This window comes from Anastrepha ludens, chromosome 5 (genome assembly GCF_028408465.1).
Source record: "Anastrepha ludens isolate Willacy chromosome 5, idAnaLude1.1, whole genome shotgun sequence".
NCBI classification, from domain to species: domain Eukaryota; kingdom Metazoa; phylum Arthropoda; class Insecta; order Diptera; family Tephritidae; genus Anastrepha; species Anastrepha ludens.
This window is the reverse complement of record NC_071501.1, coordinates 12,598,002-12,618,385: the sequence shown is the minus strand read 5'-3', so window position 1 is coordinate 12,618,385 and position 20,384 is coordinate 12,598,002. Positions and strand designations below refer to the sequence as shown.

The following is a 20,384-nucleotide window of genomic DNA, read 5'->3' as shown; positions in this document are numbered from 1 at the left end:
AGGCGAATTTATAAAATAAATTATTTGATTTTAAATAAAATATTTGATTTTTATAAAATATTTATTTTGCAAGGGAGTATTATATAAAAATTTAAAATGAAATTTTTTTCTCAATATTAAGTGGTGCTTGTTTTAATAATTTTCAATTCCCACACTCTTATTAGCAGACATTTCATTTCATTATCCCACTCAGTCACTATTGAGTTTATAAGAAACGCAAGGGGTCCCGGTGGTCTAGAGCTCGAAAATGTAAGGTATTTTTAGGAATTTTTTTTACAATAAAAAATGAAAACCCATATTTAAATTTGTTAGGTGTTTTATTTAACTACTTTTACATACAAAAAAGAAAACATTTTTTTTTAACTTTAATAGTTTAATAAAATTGCGTTAAAGTTAACCCTCCCGAAAAATTGGACCTGGGTGGTGTTGTTCATTTTGGCTAATTAATCTAATTATCTGAGACACAAAAACCAAAAAAAATCATTAATCAGTATGACTGTAGCCATCTCCCTTACTACAATAAAAAAAATTGAGAAAATGGCGCGGTTTTGAATTTGTCACTTTAAAAATCGGTTTTTAAATTTTTTTTAATAAAAAAAAACCAAATAATTGAAATATTGATATGATTCTAGTACGGGCGATAGCCATTGATGTTGTTGGCAACATATTAAAATTTCGGACGATTCGGTTGAATAGTTTTTTTTTTTTTTTGTTTGACAACACCAGGTCGAAAAAAGTAATTTCCAGACAAAAGAGTCTATAATTTGAAGTACAGGAGCGCGCGGACTGCTCTCTATCTCGTTAATAGGCTGTAGAAGCTATAATATAATTATTTTGGAGACTGCCGCATGAAAATTTCACAGTATATTCTTAAGATGCTATACGAAATTTCGAAAAAACAAAAAATAGATTTTTTGAAATATCTATACCACCGGGTCCCCTTAAAGTTATCGTACTATTTGCCGACTTCGAATGGCAGATATTTTTATGAGGAGCTATTTTATGTCAGAAATACACTCGAAGGCTTGGCATTGTCTATCAAGAAGCGACTGCTATTAGCAGAAAAATTTTCAGTTATTTTCTGTCTCATGCATGGAAATTTGAAACTGTGCATTTTACGAATAGTAGTCACGTACAAACTCAATCGCTTGCCTTACCTTACTACAAACACCTATGTTATCTTAATAATATCTTCCCATCAAATTTAAATATGATGTGACTATTACGCTAGCCACCTTTGTCCCCCTAATTAGACTCTTTTTCCTCCTAAATAATTGCAACAATAGCCCTTATCGAACACTGCAGATCATCTCTATAAAATTTGTATTGTAATTTTCCTCGTATTCTTGCCAAGAACTGATTAACATAATTAATTGTGGCAACTCGACACCTTCTAATGGCCAACAGTAATAACAAATTAGTTGCATATTCATTAGACTAATTAAATAACGTTTACGTATCCCTTTGCTCACGCTGTGCATTTGCATGAGGTAAAAACGAACTGGGTAACCACAAGGAAGTAGAAAATGTGGGCAGTGTAAATACAATTACAATGTTGCAAAGCAAAAGAAAATCAGACAATTAATTCGCATTTAACCCTCTTACTAACTATGAGCAAAGTTTATTCAAATTTCTTGTTTTCCTAGTAAATGCTTGGGTTTATTTTGTATTTGATTACAAGTAAAGGATGAGCCATCCCCAGATCATCTATTGAAAATCTAATAAAAGGCATAGCTGAATATTTATCAATCAGTTTTATTTTATTAGAAAGAGCTAACCTACTCTATGATCAAAAAGTACCGTGTTGACTGTTTTATTCGACTGCCAAGGCGTAGTGCATCATGAGTAGACAGACAGTCAATAAAGAATATTATTTATCCGTTTTGAAGTGTTTGAGAGGTGCTGTACGTCGCAAACGGTCAGAAATGTGGACAAACAATTCTTGGATTTTGCACGCGCCATTGCACCGAGCCCAAATTGTGTTGGATTATTTGACCAAACACCAAGTGAATAAATGAATCGTGTAAGCACCGTATTCACCTGATACGTCCCCTTGCGACTTCTTTTTGTTTCCCAGGTTGAAGTTACCACTTCGTGGAAGAAGATTTCAGTCGATAGATGGCCATCCCTTCGTCGCCCTACCAGACGTGCATGGAGGACTGGGTTAAATGTTGGCAGATGTGTGTTGCTCCAGACGGGTCATATTTTGAAGGAGATAAAATAAATTGGCCTGAAATTTAACTCTGTTTTGTTTTATTTAAACATTTCCGGTAGCATGGCGCACCGTCTTGTTGAAAACAGTCACCGTCTAAGCCTTTCTCACTCATTTGCGGGCAGATATAATGAGCCAACATCCATCGATATCGGTTTCCATCGACCGTTTCGTTTTCTAGGTAAAAATATGGCCCAATGAAACTAATTTAAATCATCCTTTAAAATGGGCCGCATTGTGGTTTCCCTGACGCCAAATGTTGAGCGCGACGGCGATACGACACGTTGGCTCTTGGTCAACGCTCTCACTGCTTCAACAAGTTCAGTGGAACGTCTTGGTAGTTGATGAACGGCTTGTTGACGCTCTCCTACTCTCCCGTGCTCAAAAAAACTCGACACCAAACGACAAATAGTATTTTTAGACGGTGCCTGTTTGCCGCGATACTTTTTGCGATATGCTCGTTGAGTTACAACAATAGAACGACTATTTTCGATGTACAGCGTCACTATTTCAGCGCATTGTTTCGATGTAAAGCGATTCATGGTTGAAATTGTACTGAATCGACGTATCGAAAACATGTATGTTGAAGTCGATCGATTGAAAAATTACAAAGTTATTCAGCGTTTACATACCGACATAAAAGATGACGCACCCTGTCTAAGATAGGAATATCGGATACCAAGAAATGCAGGAAATGTTGGAAACAGCGCTCAACGGAAACTGTAGACGATCTTATTTGCGAATGTCCGTGTTCAAAACACGCTTAAACGCCAGTTAAGCCCCACAGTGGATAGACTGGAAGATATCTTAGTAGTAATTTGGAAATGTCTCCTTAAATTCGCAATAAAAACAGACACCATGCGGGTGGACTATTTCAAAACACAAGCACATAGCTAATGAACTCTATCTGGTATCGTTGTGGCCTAAGCTAACCTAAAGGGCGTAGACCAGCACGTAATTTATACTAGGGGTGCCTTTCATATTTCGGGATTTGGCAACTCTGGTATTACAATCTGGCAACTGACAGCTGTATCGCAAAGTTTGACATTTTTTGGCTTTTACGTACTCAGAACGTTTTGAAATACCAGTGCTATTTGTGTTGTTTACAGTAACTTAAAAGATTCATCTCGGTCCAAAAATGGAATTAAATCGTGAACATTTTCGTGCGATTATTTTTTACAACTTTCGAAGTGGATTAACTCAGCAACATTGCATGGATGAATTTAATTCATTTTTTGGCGATGAAGCTCCATCAAGGACCAGTGTTTATCAACGGTATGGTGAATTCAATCGTGGTCGTAGGTCACTCCAAGACGAGTTTCGTGAAGGTCGTCCAAAATCAGTTGTTGTTCCGAAAACCATTGATGCTGTGCGCTAACTGATATTGCAAGATCGTCATGTGACCTATCGTGAGATTGAGACAATCTTAGGCATTAGTGGGACCAGCATACATTCAATATTGCATAAACATTTGATTGTCAAAAATATTTGTTCGCGTTGGATCCCACACAATTTGTCAATCGTTCAAAAAAAGGCTCGTGTCGATTGGTCGAAGAAAATGCTCAAAAAATACGATCGCAGGGCTTCGAAACAAGTCTATGACATCGTGACAGGTAATGAATCATGGATTTATGCGTATGAGCCCGAAAGTAAACAGCAGTCGACTGTATGGGTGTTTCAAGATGAGCCAAATCCAACAAAAGTTGTTCGCGCACGAAGCACTTCCAAGCAAATGGTCGCCTGTTTTTTCGGAAAAATTGGATATGTCGCAACCGTACCACTAGAACAACGCAGAACAGTAAATTCTGAGTGGTACACAACCATTTGTTTGCCAGTTGTCTTCCAAGAAATTAGGAAAACCAATCGCCAAAGACGGATTACTCTTCACCAGGACAATGCGAGCTCTCACACATCGGCTCAAACAACTGCATTTTTGAGCACCCAAAACATCGAATTAATGGGTCATCCGCCGTATAGTCCTGACTTGGCACCGAATGACATCTTTTTATTCCCGTACGTAAAAAACAAACTGAGAGGTCAACGTTTTTCGACACCTGAGGAAGCGGTTGCGGCATTCAGAATGCATATTTTGGAGGCACCTCATTCAGAGTGGCAAAAGTGCTTCAACAATTGGTTCAAATGCATGCAAAAGTGTATAGATCTTCATGGAGAATATTTTGAAAAACAATAAAGTTATTTTCGATGATTAAAATTTGTTTTTGTTCTCTAATCCATAAAAGGCACCCCTCGTAGAACGAAATAGCCAATAAATGAGAACTTCGCAACTTTCATCTTTTTGGAGAACTTTTGGATGAAAATTTAACTATGCGCAGCATCAATTAGACTAAAAGCACGTCGCATTTCGTCATTCAATTCAGGAGTTTTTGTTCAGTTATAAGCATTCAGCTTCGATTTCCAAAAACCTTAGAGAGGAGGACTATTTGGCTAAAGCTAAATTGGCATACGAGGCTATGGAAGTGCCAAATTGCTATCTTTAAGCCTGAACTTTATTTCACTTGTGAAAATGTTCCCTACAAGGCAAGTCCTCAGCGCCTGAATGTATGCAATTGTTTTGTGAAACACTTTATCTTATGCACTGCTGATTTGTAGCCGCAAGTCACACACAGTTCGAGTGCACAGTGCGCAAAGAGCAAAATTTGCACAGATTATTCTGCACTTTACAGCGGTTGAAAATCTTTATTTTTATGTCTTTGCCGACTTCAGTCGTAAATTTTGTGCGAGTTGCGATTGCCGCAGTGCATTGCTCTTTTTTTCCCGCCGTTGCTAAGGTGTCCTTGCATCGCGCTCTGCGTTAGCTTTTGGCGTTTCTTTTTTATGACACCTCAGTCGCATCCAAGCGCGTACCTACATACAAGCGTATGCCGATTTTTGTAGTAGATTTTTCCTTAAGTGCTTGCGCGCAATCATATGTGTGTTTGTAAGTGCCACTTGCGGCTACGTACTCGTATGTTGCAAGCACAAATCCATGCTGCAGTGCTCAACCACGCCCATCGCGTGCACGTGCCATCAATGTAACGTGTTTTTCGGTTCTCTTTCGGAACTTTACGACTCCAATTGAATTGGCAAATTTAACTCAGCAATATTGCGGATAATTAAATGTTAACAAGCCAAGAGCCCGCAGCGAATTTGTTGCAGAATGCTTCGACAGTTGGATGTTAAATTCAGTACAAGCACGCAGACACACATGCACACATGCACGCATACATATTTACACATTAAACAATACATGTACGTTCTGCAGATTATTTGCCGTAGGGCAAGTGTGTGCGTCTTCACAGTTTCACTTTTGCTGACGGGATTTCTTCTGTCAAAACTAATTCAATTAAAAGCGCTAATTAAGTTATACCCGCGAGAACAAAAAAGTTAAATATTAATGAACATAAATATGAACAATTTTCTTTTTCAGATCTCTCCCTCTGTGGAGAATTATGAAAAGCTTTAAACTGAAAGGAATTTTAAATACTAAAATTGTGAAATGTGGATTGAAAATTTCAAAGTGCAGAATTAAAAACCTAATACTGGCACAAACCTAAATACAGAAGTAGTTATGAAAGAAGTAATGAAGAAAAATGCACGATATTTTCTTCAACTAAAAAACTGGCCAGAATGCACAGGTCAAGCCTGTATGTATAGTCTGAGTTAGAAGAAAAGAACCGGGTTTTTTTCTTGTAACTTCAAGATATATTTCGTTCTGCTTTTTGCTGCGTAAAAGTCCCTCTCAAGGGCTACGACGCCAGTGCTAACTCAGGTTAGTGTCGTGCGAAACTTTCCCGTAAACGCAACCAAACAAAAATGAGTGAGAAGTACGCGTAGCGTTTCGAGACGGTATTTTTATGCACGCATTCGAAAGCGTCGAAAATATCTTACGCCGCGGCTGCAAAAGTGATTAAAAAATCAGAAAAATGTATTGCGATGTGGAATGAGCGGTATAACGTGTACAAAAATGTTGATGACTTTTCCGAGCGCGGATTGAAACGAGTGATGACAAAAAAGCAGGATAAAGAGATCGGCCAACCTTCTAAGCGGGACCCTTCTTTGTGACTACGCTAAGCACACACAATTCTTGCTAAAGAGGGAATAGATGTGAGTATCAACACCATCGAATGACGACTAAAGGAGGCGAACCTGTCCTACCGTCTCACAGCATCAAAACCACTGCTATCTGAAGAACACATTGAGAAACAACAAAACAAGAAAATGGTGTCACAGTAATGGACTGGCCTTCCCGGTCGCCAGACGCCAACCCCATTGAAAATGAGTGGCGAACTATGAAAAGGCATATTACCGGAAAGCCAGTTTATGGTTTTAAGCAACTCGTGCATCAAATCTGGTCCTCTTTGTCGACGAGCTACGCAGAAAAGCTGTTTGAAAGCAGGAAGAAGATGCCAGGTGCCAATGCTAAATGCAAGTGTCAAGTGCTTGCATACTAATATACAATTGATTTTTGGCAATTTTTTTCGCTGAGACGTCCCTTTTCCAATGTCGAATTTTTTTTTTATATGGAAGAAAGAGCATAGCAAAAGATTAAGCAGAAAAAGAACCTGCAAACATGAATGGTATTTTTGTTACTTGAAACTTGTGCTAAATTTCAATCGGACACAAAACTACATACCCAGAAAAATTCTAGAAATTCAGGTTAAAAAGTTGAAAGTGGTCGTGGAATTTTGGTTACTGGAAATATTGTAAGAAAAAGGCTTTCTAATTTTTTTAGGTCTGGAGACAGATGGCAGCCATTAGGGGCCAAATCTGGTGAATATAATGGGTGCTCCAACAATTCGAAATTTAATTCATTGATTTTAGCCATTTTCAAAATGCTCTTGTGATCCTGAAGAAAACAATTTTTTTTTCTATAGCAAACGGGTCTTTTTCACGAATTTTTTCCGTTAGGTGGTCTAAAAGGGGGACAATAATATTCAAAATGAATGGTTTTACCAGTTTCCAAGAAATTCGCAAACGAAACTCCTCCCGCATCCCAAAAAACTGAAACTGAAACACCTTCTTGATTGATTTCTGGACACGCTTCGAAAACGAAGAACCAGATTCACAACACTCTTTACCCTCTTGTTTTGATTTAGGATCATGGTGATGGAACCAAGTCTCCATAGTGATGAATTGACGCACAGAATCCACTTTATCCTTTCGAAAATGCTCTAAATGTGGCTGAGTAAGTCGCATTCGAATGTGTTGCGAATGCGGCACCCATTGCGCACACAACTTTCTGTAACCCAATACTTCAGTCAAAATATTGTCTGCACTGCCCAGTGAGATGCAATGAATCAACAAATTTGCATCAAAATCTCCCACTTTTTATTCAGAATTTTTAGATAAATTTCTGGAATGCAGTTTTCTAGCGCACTTAATTGTGGTATTACAATGTGCAAGTCTAAAGTAGCGCAAAAATCGTATTGATTGTTTAGAATTTTTTTTACCAGTGGCAGTTGTGGCAAGTCTTAAACAATCAGAGACAAGGAATAATTACCGCCGCCGCACCAAACAGTGACTTTTTCGTCGTAAAGAGGTACGTCTTGAATTTCGTGAGGATTTTCAGTGGCGTAAATATGGCAATTTTGCTTGTTTACCGTCCCATTCAATAACAAATGAGCCTCATCGGACATGATCATTTTGTTCTTCTTCTTCTTTTGACTTCTTTTGATGAATGTAAATTTCAACAATTTTGGAGCGCTCGCGTGGCGTGTACTGTTCCACGATAAAAATCTGCTTGGACTGACGCTTCCAACGCGGTATGTCATTAAGCGATCTGACGTCTCTGTCAAAAGATACAGGGTTGCCAGATGGGTCCGTCGAATATTGGCAACCCTGTACTTTGGTGATATACAATAAGAAGCTTACGTGAAATTACTCAGAATTGCTCCTACTTTTTTTGATTTCATCCAAGTGGAGCCTGCAATGTCAAGTTGCTATTTTTTACTTACTACTATTCAAACACGAATTCCAATATGAAAATATAAATTAGTCAGTCCCAAATAAATAACTAGGATATTACGGGAATGCATTAAGAAAAATCTCACTGAATTTGAGGCTGACAATTTTACAGAAAATTTGTACCATTCAAAATTATGTTTGTATTTAAGGGGTTAGGGGTAGTCAGAGCCCCGAAAAAATGATGATTTTCAATAATTTTTTTTTGCAAGTCGGTTGCTTTATTTTACAAAAATAAAAGCATAGCATTCAAACTCCATATTTCGCCTTGACTTGAGCAAAATTAGAAAAGCAAAAAAAAAAATAATAATAATTGTAAAAGTTATCGCTGTTTGCGTGGAGCCCGTTTCTCCAGAAGTCCTTTGCGGTGATCATCACAAGTCCTTGGAGACTCATACCAAATCAATCGGACAAGAGAAATTAGTTTTATTAATAGATAATCGTGTGCCTGATCGAAGCTTTTTTTTTGTTCAAAATTAACAATATGGCGGCCTCAGGAAATATCTTTCAGATTTTCGGGATAAAACCGACAATTAATTGTAAAAAAAATTGAAATTTTTGAAGAAACCCTACGATCAGGCACGAGTTATTTATGCTTTTCAAAAGCAGTACAAATTTTATTGAAATCTAACAAGCAACTTTTGAGTTACAGTGATCACCAGTTCAAAAAACATAGTTTTGAGAAAAACGCATTTCAAGTTTTGCTATCGAAAGTATTTATCGGATTCACTTTAAATTTTCACACAAAATTGCTAAGATAGTACATTTTAAGAAAATGCAAAAAAAAAGAGTATAATTTTTTGAAAATTCTGACTACCTCTAACCCCTTAAGTGATCCAATTTCTTTGCACCAAAATATTCACAAGGAAATTTTGTATAGACAGGACAGATTCAAAAGACGTGCTGAATATTTTCTGGGCCATCCAAGTTATAAACTGTACAAGCGGTAGAAGTCAGTTTTTTAAAAGGCCTTTGCATTCAGTTTAAGAAGCCCTGCCCTTGCGCGAAAGATCAAACTTATAGACAAGTCATAACTAAAATAGTTAATGTTTGATGGCGATGGACCGGTATACAAATTGTGAGCTGTAGAATTCTTGTACATTTACATGGTCCAGCACTCGAAGTGTATCCAATTAAAAAGTCCATAACTTTAGTTTGGAAAATTACTTTTATTCAATTCAAATTAAAAAATGTGTGAAAATAATACAAAATTAAGAATCAATTTACTTTTGTTCGATACGGCCGCTTTTGCCTTGATTATGGCCTAGAGATGGTCCAAAAACGAATCGCAAGGTACCCGAATGAGACTTGCAGATATTTTGGCCCACTCGCGCACAATGCCTTTTTTCAGCGCCTAGAGACTGATGAATCTTTTAGTTCGGACATTGTGTGGACGTTATGAACTTCGGAACATTGTCTTTTAGACATTCTAGATTTACTCGGGCTTTGTGAGACGGTCCCGAGTCCTATTGAAACGTCCATGGTTTGCCATCGAAATGTTTGTCAGCCCACAGCTTCAAAGCAACCTCCGGAATACTTTCCCGATAATAATTCGCATTGACGCCAGGCTCGATGAAAACGATTGGAGAGCGCCCATTTGCGGTTACAGCGACCCAAATCATTACCTGTGGCGGGTGCTGATTCCTGGTGGCCAATCGATGACTCAAATTCTCTAATGAACGGCCAGTTAAATAAAACTTATCGTTTTGGGAGTTTACGAATTGCTAAATTTGAAAAATTTTCTCGTCAGAAAACACAGTGCTCGAAAATTGGCAGCTTTCGGGCAAGCGAAACAACTCCTTCGCTCTCTCAAGTCTGACTTGTTGCTGCTTTGGTGTGAGATCATGCGCCTTTTGGGTCTTGTAAGGCTTGACTTCGGTATGCGGCGGATGTTACGGTCAGATATTTTCATTTCCTTCGCCATTTGGTTGGCACTTCGTCGTGGATTTCCCTCAATCCGCTTCTTCACTTTTGGAACCATTTCACGTGAAGTCGCAGTCTTTTGATGACCACCTTCATGACGTTTCGCGATACTTCCTGTATCATTGTAACGAGTAGTGGTGCAAAAAAAAAAAATGTATTTACTTTAAGGTGCTCGAGCTCACGAACAATCGCTGGTTGTTATTTTCCAGCCGAATATAATGAAATCACACTTTTACGTTTGAAATTCATTACTGATTTTCTTTTTTCGTGTTGACTGTCGGCAAAAAGCTTCCGCTCGCTTGAAACAATACTCTGGACTGTTATTTAGCCAACTAGCAGACAGCTGATGCTTGGGCGAACGGTCTGAGGTTCGTTACACATCCAGTGCCTCACCCTGTAGTTTTGCATACCCATAAATTATTCCTTTCTGCAAAATTACACCTTAATTCCTCTCATTTTTCCAGCAATACATCAAACAAAAATTGGTCTATTACGAGTTATTTACTTGAAATTTATAATTAATTTCAACTCGAATCGACTAATAGCGGTTTGCTGTTTCTAAACAAGCTAGAAAACCTATTTAGCTGCACAATTTTTACAGATTCCTCTTCAACTGGTCTTAAAATATTTCAGACCGAAAGCTTCATAAGCGCTTGAGAGAGAAAATACATTCATCGTATATGTCTCTAAAGTCTGGCTTCACTGAAACTTTTCCGTTCCCAAACCGACTTTTGGATATTTCTACAGTGGCATAACTCTTTAAGCTTAATTGAAGAATTCAGCTACTTGCATTTTTCTCGTATCAGTCATCACTGTCAATTGAGTTAAATAAATAGATATTTCAAAGTACCTGCATACTTCTTATTTGCATGCAAAGCACACCACAATTCTACCAATTTTATTTTGCACAATATCTAATTTCTACTCCAAACTCATGCCAATGTAACTGCTTCAATGTTTTTCACATTTAAACTTTTCCCCCTTCTATGTTTTTGCACAGCGAGGATCCCACTGCTGAAGAGCTATCGAAATGGAATGCCTTTGTCGAATCAATTAAATCGAAACTAACCGTGAAACAAGTGGTTGATGGCGTACGTTCTGGTGGATCGTTGTCGTTCGATTATCTGCTCTTGATTGTGACCGCTGAGTGAGTATGAGCAGTAGCAATCAAAAAGAAGCGGATGAGGTGGATGAAACAAAAAAAAAATAAATAGAAAGGAAACTTAACTGAGGAAATTGGCGCAATAGAAATAGAAATATTTATTAATGGTAAAAGCAGAAAAGTAGCAAGATTAAATAATAAATAGGAATAGATTAAATGAAAATAGCAACTCAATGAAGATAATCAATATTTAATTTAATTACTTTGTGGTCTGGAATAGTTCTAAGCCAGTTTATTTCTACTGGAAATAGCGGAGCATTTAAATTACTTGCCTTAAAGTTTTATTTATATATTCAATGTTTCTCTTTGCCACACTTTTTCATGTGTTTACTTAGAATATTTTCAGTTATTGGGTTTCATATTGTATATTTTTGTATACTTTCAGCTCTTTGGCTGCGCTGGGCTTAATTGAAAACAGCGCAACAAATATTGTGGCTGCCATGTTGGTTTCACCACTCATGGGACCGGTGATGTCGATTACTTTTGGTACAATAATTTCGGATACACAGTTGGTTGTGAGTATTGCCGCAATACTGAATGTAACTCGAGTAGTTGTATGTAACAAAACTGTACGTAACAGTGCTATGTACGTGAAGCATTGTTCGACATAGTGAAGGTCAAAATGGGAAAGGGAGGTGGGAAATTATTTTGCAGAATGAGTGCGTTGGGAAAGTGTATCAAAACCCCCCGCGGATTCGATTCATGGAGCTCAAAATTATTTTTTTTGGTAAAATTAAGCTTTCATATTTGTGGCCAATATTCTTCTTCTCTTTTTCTTCTTCATTTATTAAAGGAGATTCCTGTTTACAACATTTTATAATATTTGGATTAATTTTACTGTAGCTCAGTGAGCTCGAATGTCCGTCATTCGTGCCATCTCTTCGGTGACCGCCCGGGTGGTCTAGTGTGGATTATTCCGTCGTTCATCGCCATATCTGCTATGTGTTCGCTTGACCAAGGGGGGTTCGACAAATTAGGAGAAACATTATATGTATTAATCTGAGCCAAATACTACGTTGGGACATATAAAATGAGTTTAAAGAGCAATTGTTTTCCACAACTGAATATTACGACTCATAGTGGAACTTTTTCACCTTTGTTTCGACAAGTACCTTAAATAGACTGTTGAAAATAGAGTTAGAGAATAGGAAGGTTCCACAAATACAAGGTGGCGCAAAATTAATCACCCTATCGCAAGATTTATAATTTTTGCAAAGTGGTCACAGTAAATCATTTTTGAGACTTGAGGAACAGGCAATGGAGCGCCGAAAGGTCAAACGAAAGGTTTTCATCTCTCAAAATAATTTTTTGTTTTGTCATTTAGTGAAAAAGTTATCAAAAAAAAATTCTTATCGATTTTTTTCTCATTTATTAAAAAAGTTATATTATTAAAAAAAAACATATTGTCGATTTTTTTTTTTTGTCATTTAGATCGTCAGATCCATTTTTCTATATGGAACTGTTGTCTGGTGGTGTGCTTTGCAGAAAAAAATCTATTCTAATTTATTGAATAAGGTGCAGAGATCAGCGGAATTAGCAATAATTGGCGTCTTGAAAACCACGCCATCCATGTCTTTGGACATCATGCCACATCTCGCACCAATAGATCTCTTCTGCAAATACTCAGCGGCCTGCTCCGCTTTAAGGCTTAAAGCGAGCTTACAATGGAGGACTGTCACACATGTACATTCAACCATCTTAGAGTCCTATACGGATACACTCAGTGGTTGTGACTATCACCCTTCCATTCTTTGCTTCCTAATGAAAATCCCTTTTACACTGGAATGGCTTGAGGAAGATCCAACACCCAACACACCCGTTAAGATCTACACGGACGGAGCTAAAATGGACACCGGTGTAGGATCAGGATTATTTTGCGAAGAACTTTTTATTAGGGAATCCTTTAAACTACCGGATCACTGTAGTGTTTTTCCAGCGGAAATAAACATTATTCATGAAGCCTTAAAATGGTTAAAGTTAAACAGAATATCATCAACGGATACCTGCATTCTATCAGACAGCCAAGCTACCCTACGAGGCCTGGATGCATTCCAACTTACGTCTTACGTTGTCGCCAATCTCTTTGTCGTTTACTAAGATGTAAAAAAAAACAGCTTTTATAATTAATTCATTAGTCCATTTAGGACAATTTTCTTTTTCTTCGTCCAACGCTAAGAATTGTTAAGCTTTGGTGATCGTAGCAAAATTTTAAAATTTCAATTTACTTCATACCATTTTTTTATTGCAACCCACTGCTTATAGTGAATCTTATCAATACTTCCTTTAAAGAGTCAAAACTATTCCCTCATTTTAAACTGGATTTTATTAATAAAAATGTTGTGCTCACCAGTACATTATTTGACTGATATATGTAAACACTTGTGCTTGCATAAATAAATTCAAATTTGAAAAAGCCAGGACACGAAGCACCGAGATGTTGGTAACTCCTAAACCACTCAGTCTAAACAGTCCATTGCATTCAAAGCTCTGGAAAGTAACGTGGAAGATAGTCAAAGTGGAAAGTAACAGAAAGAAAAAATCCACTTTATTATTTTACAATAAACGTAATATTTCTCTTCATTAAATTGTTATACAAAGAATTTACTCGTTAAATTTTTTACACCGAAATTATATTTGAAACCAATTCGTCAAAAATAAACTTCTTTTGTTAACCACGAAAAATTTCGTATGCACCTGAAACTATAATCTTTTAGTAGTAATGCTGCATACTCGGTTTTTTAGTTTATTATCAATTAAATTTTTAAAGGGATTTATAGCTTCCAAAGACTAAATTTTCCACTTAGGTATCTATACCAGCCTGTGATATTAATATTTACATCAGTTTCAAAAAAAAATTTCTCGAACGGTGTAAGATCACATTACACAATTCAAATGACCTGGTCTTATCCCAATTAAATATTTTCTATTAAATATTGTGGCTGTAATCTCAGCTGGGGTTTGGTTTGTCGATGTTCGCCTGAAGCAAAAGTTATGCATACGCCCCCGTGCGCATGTAAAATTCTTTATTTGCTACATACTCGTATTAGCTTAATCCAATTAATATAGCATTACAAAAAAATGGACTACAATATTAATTAGTTTTATGAAAGATATCATTTCCGCCTTTTTTTACACTTCTTCATTCCATAAGGATATAAGTACATTAATTATTCATTGCGCCGAATTGCTTAGTTACTTTTTCAAATTGTATTTTACCTATATGAATTGTTTATTCCTGTCTCTGCGCTTGGCAATTCATATCCGGTTTTGTGTCACTCTTTACATAATTTTGCTTCTATTTTAGTTTCATTTCATTATATTTATCTTCTGTTATTGTCAACACTAGCCACGATATTGCCACGCATACTGTGTGGGAAAAACTAAATGAAAAAATTTTGAAATCCATTTCCGTTGCAGCACTATTTACTCATTCATTAAATAAAAATTGCATTTTTCGCACCATGCAATGCACATAAATGCACGAATACTTAATGTGACATTTACAAGTGCGGCCAAAGCGGCTTTGCGCTGCCCTCAACTGAAGCTGAGTGCATGAAATGGTATGTAAAAATAGATATAAGCAAGAGCAGTAGAAAATATGCATGCAATAATAATTGCAAAATGATAAAAGAGAAAAAAATTGGGATGTAAATAAAAGTATGCACACGCGCATGCAAATGAGATCCACACTTTGCTTCAACCACTGCCAACCATGTGGCTAAGCTGGCGGGCATATTTGCACAGTTCACTAAAAAATTGAAATTTATTGACACAAATAGTATTGAATTGATAAATAGGAAAGTAAATAGGATAAATAAATGGAGTATTTGCACAAAACTAGTTTTTATGAAAACTAATATGTAAGTGGATGTGTGTGTGTTAATGCCAACATAACTGTAATGCCGGCATATGCGAAAGTATTTAGAATGAACCAAAAAAAGTGTTTTAACCAAAGTGCTTACCGGAAAAAAAACAAAACAAAAAAAAAATAAACAAAAAAAACTTTTTGCCGGAAATCGTGGAATAAAATGTGGCAAAATTTTGAACTGGATTTGATTAATAAAAAATTTTGGTCACCAATATAGTATTTGACTGATATGTGTAAACACTTGTGCTTGCATAAATAAATTGAAATTTGAAAAAGGTGAGACACGAAGCACCGAGATGTTGGTAACTCCTAAACCACTCAGTCTAAACAGCCCATTGCATTCAAAGCTCTGGAAAGTAACGTGAAAGATAGTCAAAGAGGAAAGTAACAGAAAGAAATAAGCCGCTTTTTCTTCTACAATATACGTAATATTTCTCATCAAAAATAAAGTTCATTGTATAGCAAGAGGACTTTCAAAGATGAGCTTCAGATATATGAAAGGTATGGTATGCAAAAAAATTGTGAAAAATCAAATCGATTTGTAGTACGCATATTTGCTCGCCATATTGTATCAACATGCACCGATAGCTGCTTCAAGCTGACAAATTTTCTGAAAACCATAAATGAAATGGCGAATTCATAAGTTCTTAAACTATCATTCAATACAGAAAAACTTGAAGATAAGACTTTTTGATAGAGAATATATTAAGGCGGACTTGTACATTAGAGAGTCAGTAATTATTTCTTTGTAATATCATAATTATGAATACACAAGCCAGTTTTTAGTAAAAACGTGAAAAAAGTGGTAGGTTATTAATATAGTAAAATTTCTGGGTAATTGAATTCAAGGAAGAATACAAAAACCTTAAAAGACCGTTAATAAATTCAGTGCAAAAAAGAGTATTGAAATGTGCTGAATGCGCTCGAAACATATAACTCAGGGATTTTTATTTATTTTTGCCGGAGCAACTAACAAGTACAGAATGCAGACAACATCAAGTCCGTTCTACTGCCCTCGGGTTACTTTTTTTAATTTTCTTTAAATCTACTCGACCTCCGAAGAAATCTCAGCAGATCTTGTGATGCCAAAGAGCCAAGGTGGTAATACATCAATGCCAAAGACCTTTCTCAAATAAAATCAAATAAAATCAAACAAAATCAAATAAAATTAAGTAAAATCAAATAAAAGCAAATAAAATGAAGTAAAATCAAATAAAATCAAACAAAATGAAACAAACTCAAATAAAAGCAAATAAAATTAAATAAAATCAAATAAAAACAAATAAAATCAAATAAAAGCAAGTAAAATCAAATAAAATAAAATAAAATAAAGTCAAATAAAATCAAAGTCCTCAGAGGACCTCAGTGATTCAAGCGCAGACCAGGCAGATGCACAGAAAGTGGTCCCCCGTCTCATGCTCCTCTCCACATGCTAATCACAGTGCACTGTCTGAGATGCCTATCTTTTCTATGTGCTTCGCTCATAGAAAGTGGCCCGTCACTCCCTTCTGCTTAATAATAGGAGGATTTCCGACAGTTGGTCGGACATGACAGGTAACATCAGCTCTGTCCATCTGCAGCCTCTCTCAGCTTGCCAAGCTCGCTTGTGGGTTGAAGTAGCCCATTCGCTAACCGCTGCTTTTATGGCTGCAGAAGGGTGTGGCAGAACTACGAATACAAATTAAACTAAATAAAAAACACATTTGAGCGGTATTAAATTTTTTAAAATTGTATATGATTCGCAATTATTCAAAATGGCGGATTCAACCCATCATTACACCAAATTGTTTTTTGGATTTAATTGTCTTCTTCTTTTACTTTTCACATTATCCGTCATTTTCCATAAGCTATTTGGAATTCTAAAAAGCTCACACCCGATTTGGGATCAAGGACAACTAAAAACTCCGACTACCAATCCGAATCCGATAAATCCTTAAAAAAGGCATCTGCAATTTTGAAATCAGCAAAATGCTATCTGATTCATAGTTAACGACCCCAAAAATTCCAGAGCACAAGTTTTGTTGCAAATCCGACAAATTTTTTTACAAATTTTACTGCCATATTGAATTCACTGTTTTTGATTTCGAAAGCCTGACAATGAATTCGCAATCGAAAATCTCCCAATACTGAGGTCCGAGAGAATCAGATAACATTTTTGAAAACTTGACTTTCATATTGTATTCGCCCTTTTTGAACCTGAACGGCCTGGACTCATATCCGGCTTAGGGCTGCCACTCCTGCAGTATTTTCCGTATAGGTATAGAGAATGTTTATGCTGCTACAACAACAAAAACCAACGTCTGTTCCCACGACAGCCGGTCGTACGTTACCCGAACGAGCCGAATTTATAATGGCCGAGGACTGTCACTCCAATAACGTTTCATAACGAGCACGTAACGAGTTTCGCGTGATTCCATAAACAGAAATCAAAACTCCACCGACATCTGGAATCCACATTTTGGAATTATGAAAAATGCATGATAAATAACCTCAAAAGCCTCCGTGCGAATGCAGAAGCTCTTTTGAATGAAAAAAAAACCACCCGCTAAATATTTAATATCTGTGTTATGATTCTCAGACTCCCATTCAAATGATGTTTTCAATGAGGCTTTTTTTTTGCAAATATTGTTATCCTCTTTCCTTTCGTTTCATATTTCCTTTTTTATTGACTGAAAGCCGACAACATCGCGCAGGTCTGCTATATTAATGCAATATACCATAAAATCGTGCTTTGAAAAAATCAAAAACAAAAATATTATACTTATGGAAACCAAAGGCGAGAGCGAAAATGAAGTAGGATATTAAAAATGTGTAAAGAAGCAACCAACACCTTTATAAAAAGCAGACTAGCACGAATGCATTAAAGTACTCACAGAGGAGCGTGAATGAATCTACACATACTAACACACATACATAAGTATCTATATAATATGAATGTGGAACACACATACACTCGCACATTTGTATATAAGCAAGTGCTTACATACGAGACGTGCATAGAATTGCATTGAATATGAAAGAAATTTATACAAGTGCCAGTGGTGCCTCAGTAAAGCCAAAGTGTGAAGCATAGTAACGCCTTTCTTTACATAGTACTGCATACACATTTGTAGATATGTATGCAGAAAATGTCTATCGACACCCATTTTCAGTTTTTCAGTTGGTGTAGAGCAGGTGGCCCAGCCAGTCCCAACAAGCAGGTGGCAAGTGGCGAAATTGTGGTGCAACCAAGCCGTCACACTAAGTACATCCAAAGCACTTCATCAGCTGGTAGTAGTAACTGGAGTAAATTGAGAGTGCGAACATATGGTGTGCCAGCAAAAGAAGAAGAAGACAAGTAGTGCTCTTATGAGTATGTAGAGAAATGTATAAAAAGTCGTGATAGTTAAAGTATTGCAACGAGTATAAAGCAAAGACTGCGTTGCCATGAAAGGAATGGAAAGGAAAGGAAAGGTGTGTGATACGAAAGTGTGGAATGAATAAAAAATGTGTATACGAGTACAGTGGCATTACCTTAATTTGAAGTGCGTCGAGAAGTAGACAGAATGAGGCTCTCCAATTAAAATTGTAATTTAGTTTGCCGCATGTGAGTGTAATCATTTTTATACTAACTTGCTTGAACTTTTGACCGAGCATGTAAATACATTCATGTTTATGCATAGGTGTGCCTGTTTGTGTGGAATATGAGCAGGTGCTATTCATGTATGGAAGTAGTAGTGCACGTGTGTGATAGGCAAAGAATAGTTTTATGGGCATACGTCGAAAATGAGTACATTTTATTGAGCTTATTAAAGGTCCGCAAAGATTCAAAAATGAAGAGAAAAACAAGAGTTCTTATGAGACATGTTTATTGTATGAAAGTTCGCACAGGAATATCAGATAATTTTTTCTAAGTGAAAAATTTCTACCTTTACTTAATTAAATATATATTAAATTGTCACCTGTGTATGCCAAAGTATACGCGTTCGAACAGTGCTGAAGTATATTTTCATTTATTTTGGAATTTTTATTTTCTAACTTTAAACCAACATCGTAAGTTAATCGCTTATTCTTCTAATAATTGCTAATGCTTCTAAACATGCATTAAATAGAATTTATAACAATAAATAATGAATAAAAAAATAAAATATAAGTAGGCATATTCATAGTGTTTTTGCCACTATTACTAAGTATTCACTTTTCGTAACTTCGACGTATTTTTCAAACACTGTTCGACTAAGTGTAAACTTGCGGCGAAAATTGTGTGCAAAAAGCACGAAAATGTTCATTTGTCGCACAATGACTTAGAAAAAACTTTAAGGGTACCCGGTGGTCTAGAGCACGAAAATTTCACCTCTTTTCACGATTTTTTTTTTTGCCATTAAAAATTTAAAAAACGATGTTTCAACTTTTCGGGCTTATTAGTACGTTTATTGAGCATACAACAATTTTTTTTTTTAATTTTGAAACAATATATATTATTATAAAAATGCCGCTGAAGATGACCCTCTCGAAAAATCGAACCCGGACGGCGTAGATGATTTCGAGACTTCTACTCATCTGAAACACAAAATTCAAGAAGATTCTAAATCAGAAAGAGTGCAGTTATGGTCGGAACTAGAACAAATCGAAAACATGAAAAATTGAAAAATGGCGTCGGGTTTTTCACTAGTTTTTATTTATGATTTTATGATTCCAGTTCCGACGATAGCGATACATGTTGTGAACAACGTATCCAAATTTCAAGTGATTCGGTTGAATAGTTTTTTTGTTTTCATCCCCGCCGTGCCGAAAAAAGTCGTTTCGTGATAAATGAGTTTAAAGTTGGAGGTACAGGAGCGCGCGGACCACTCTCTACCTAGTTAATGGGCTGTAGAAGCTATAATACTGAGAGTTTAATCATGAAAATCTCGCAGTATATTCTTAAGATACTATGCTTTCGAAATATCGAAAAAATAAAAAATCAATTTTTTGAAATTTCTAGACAACCGGGTGGCCTTAAGTGGTCCAAAAATTGTGGCAACTGTGTGTTAAAAAAGTTGAATGAATCCTTATCGTTGAAACGAAGGCCTGAAAGTGGCAGAAAAAACGGCTTGTGTCGCAGTCAAAAACCAAAGAAGTGGTGCCATTATTTCGTAAAAATCCTTGCCTTTCACTTCTAGATGCTGCAAAACAGATCCAAATGTCAAACGGTTAAGTCCAAAAAGTGCGAAAAGAGAAGATTTACAATCATGTAATAAGATTGTACCAGCCAATCGAAATGATCAACAAAATACAAG

General features: G+C 36.3%; 1 protein-coding gene across 1 annotated transcript in view; it reads left to right on the top strand.

The window, feature by feature from the left end:
• Positions 1–20,384, top strand: part of LOC128863155 (uncharacterized) — a 207,107-nt gene that overhangs the window by 65,336 nt on the left and 121,387 nt on the right. The window contains exons 6-7 of the mRNA XM_054102130.1: positions 11,097–11,243; positions 11,644–11,773. Of these exons, the coding sequence (XP_053958105.1) occupies positions 11,097–11,243; positions 11,644–11,773 (277 nt within the window). The remainder of the gene's footprint in view (positions 1–11,096; positions 11,244–11,643; positions 11,774–20,384) is intronic.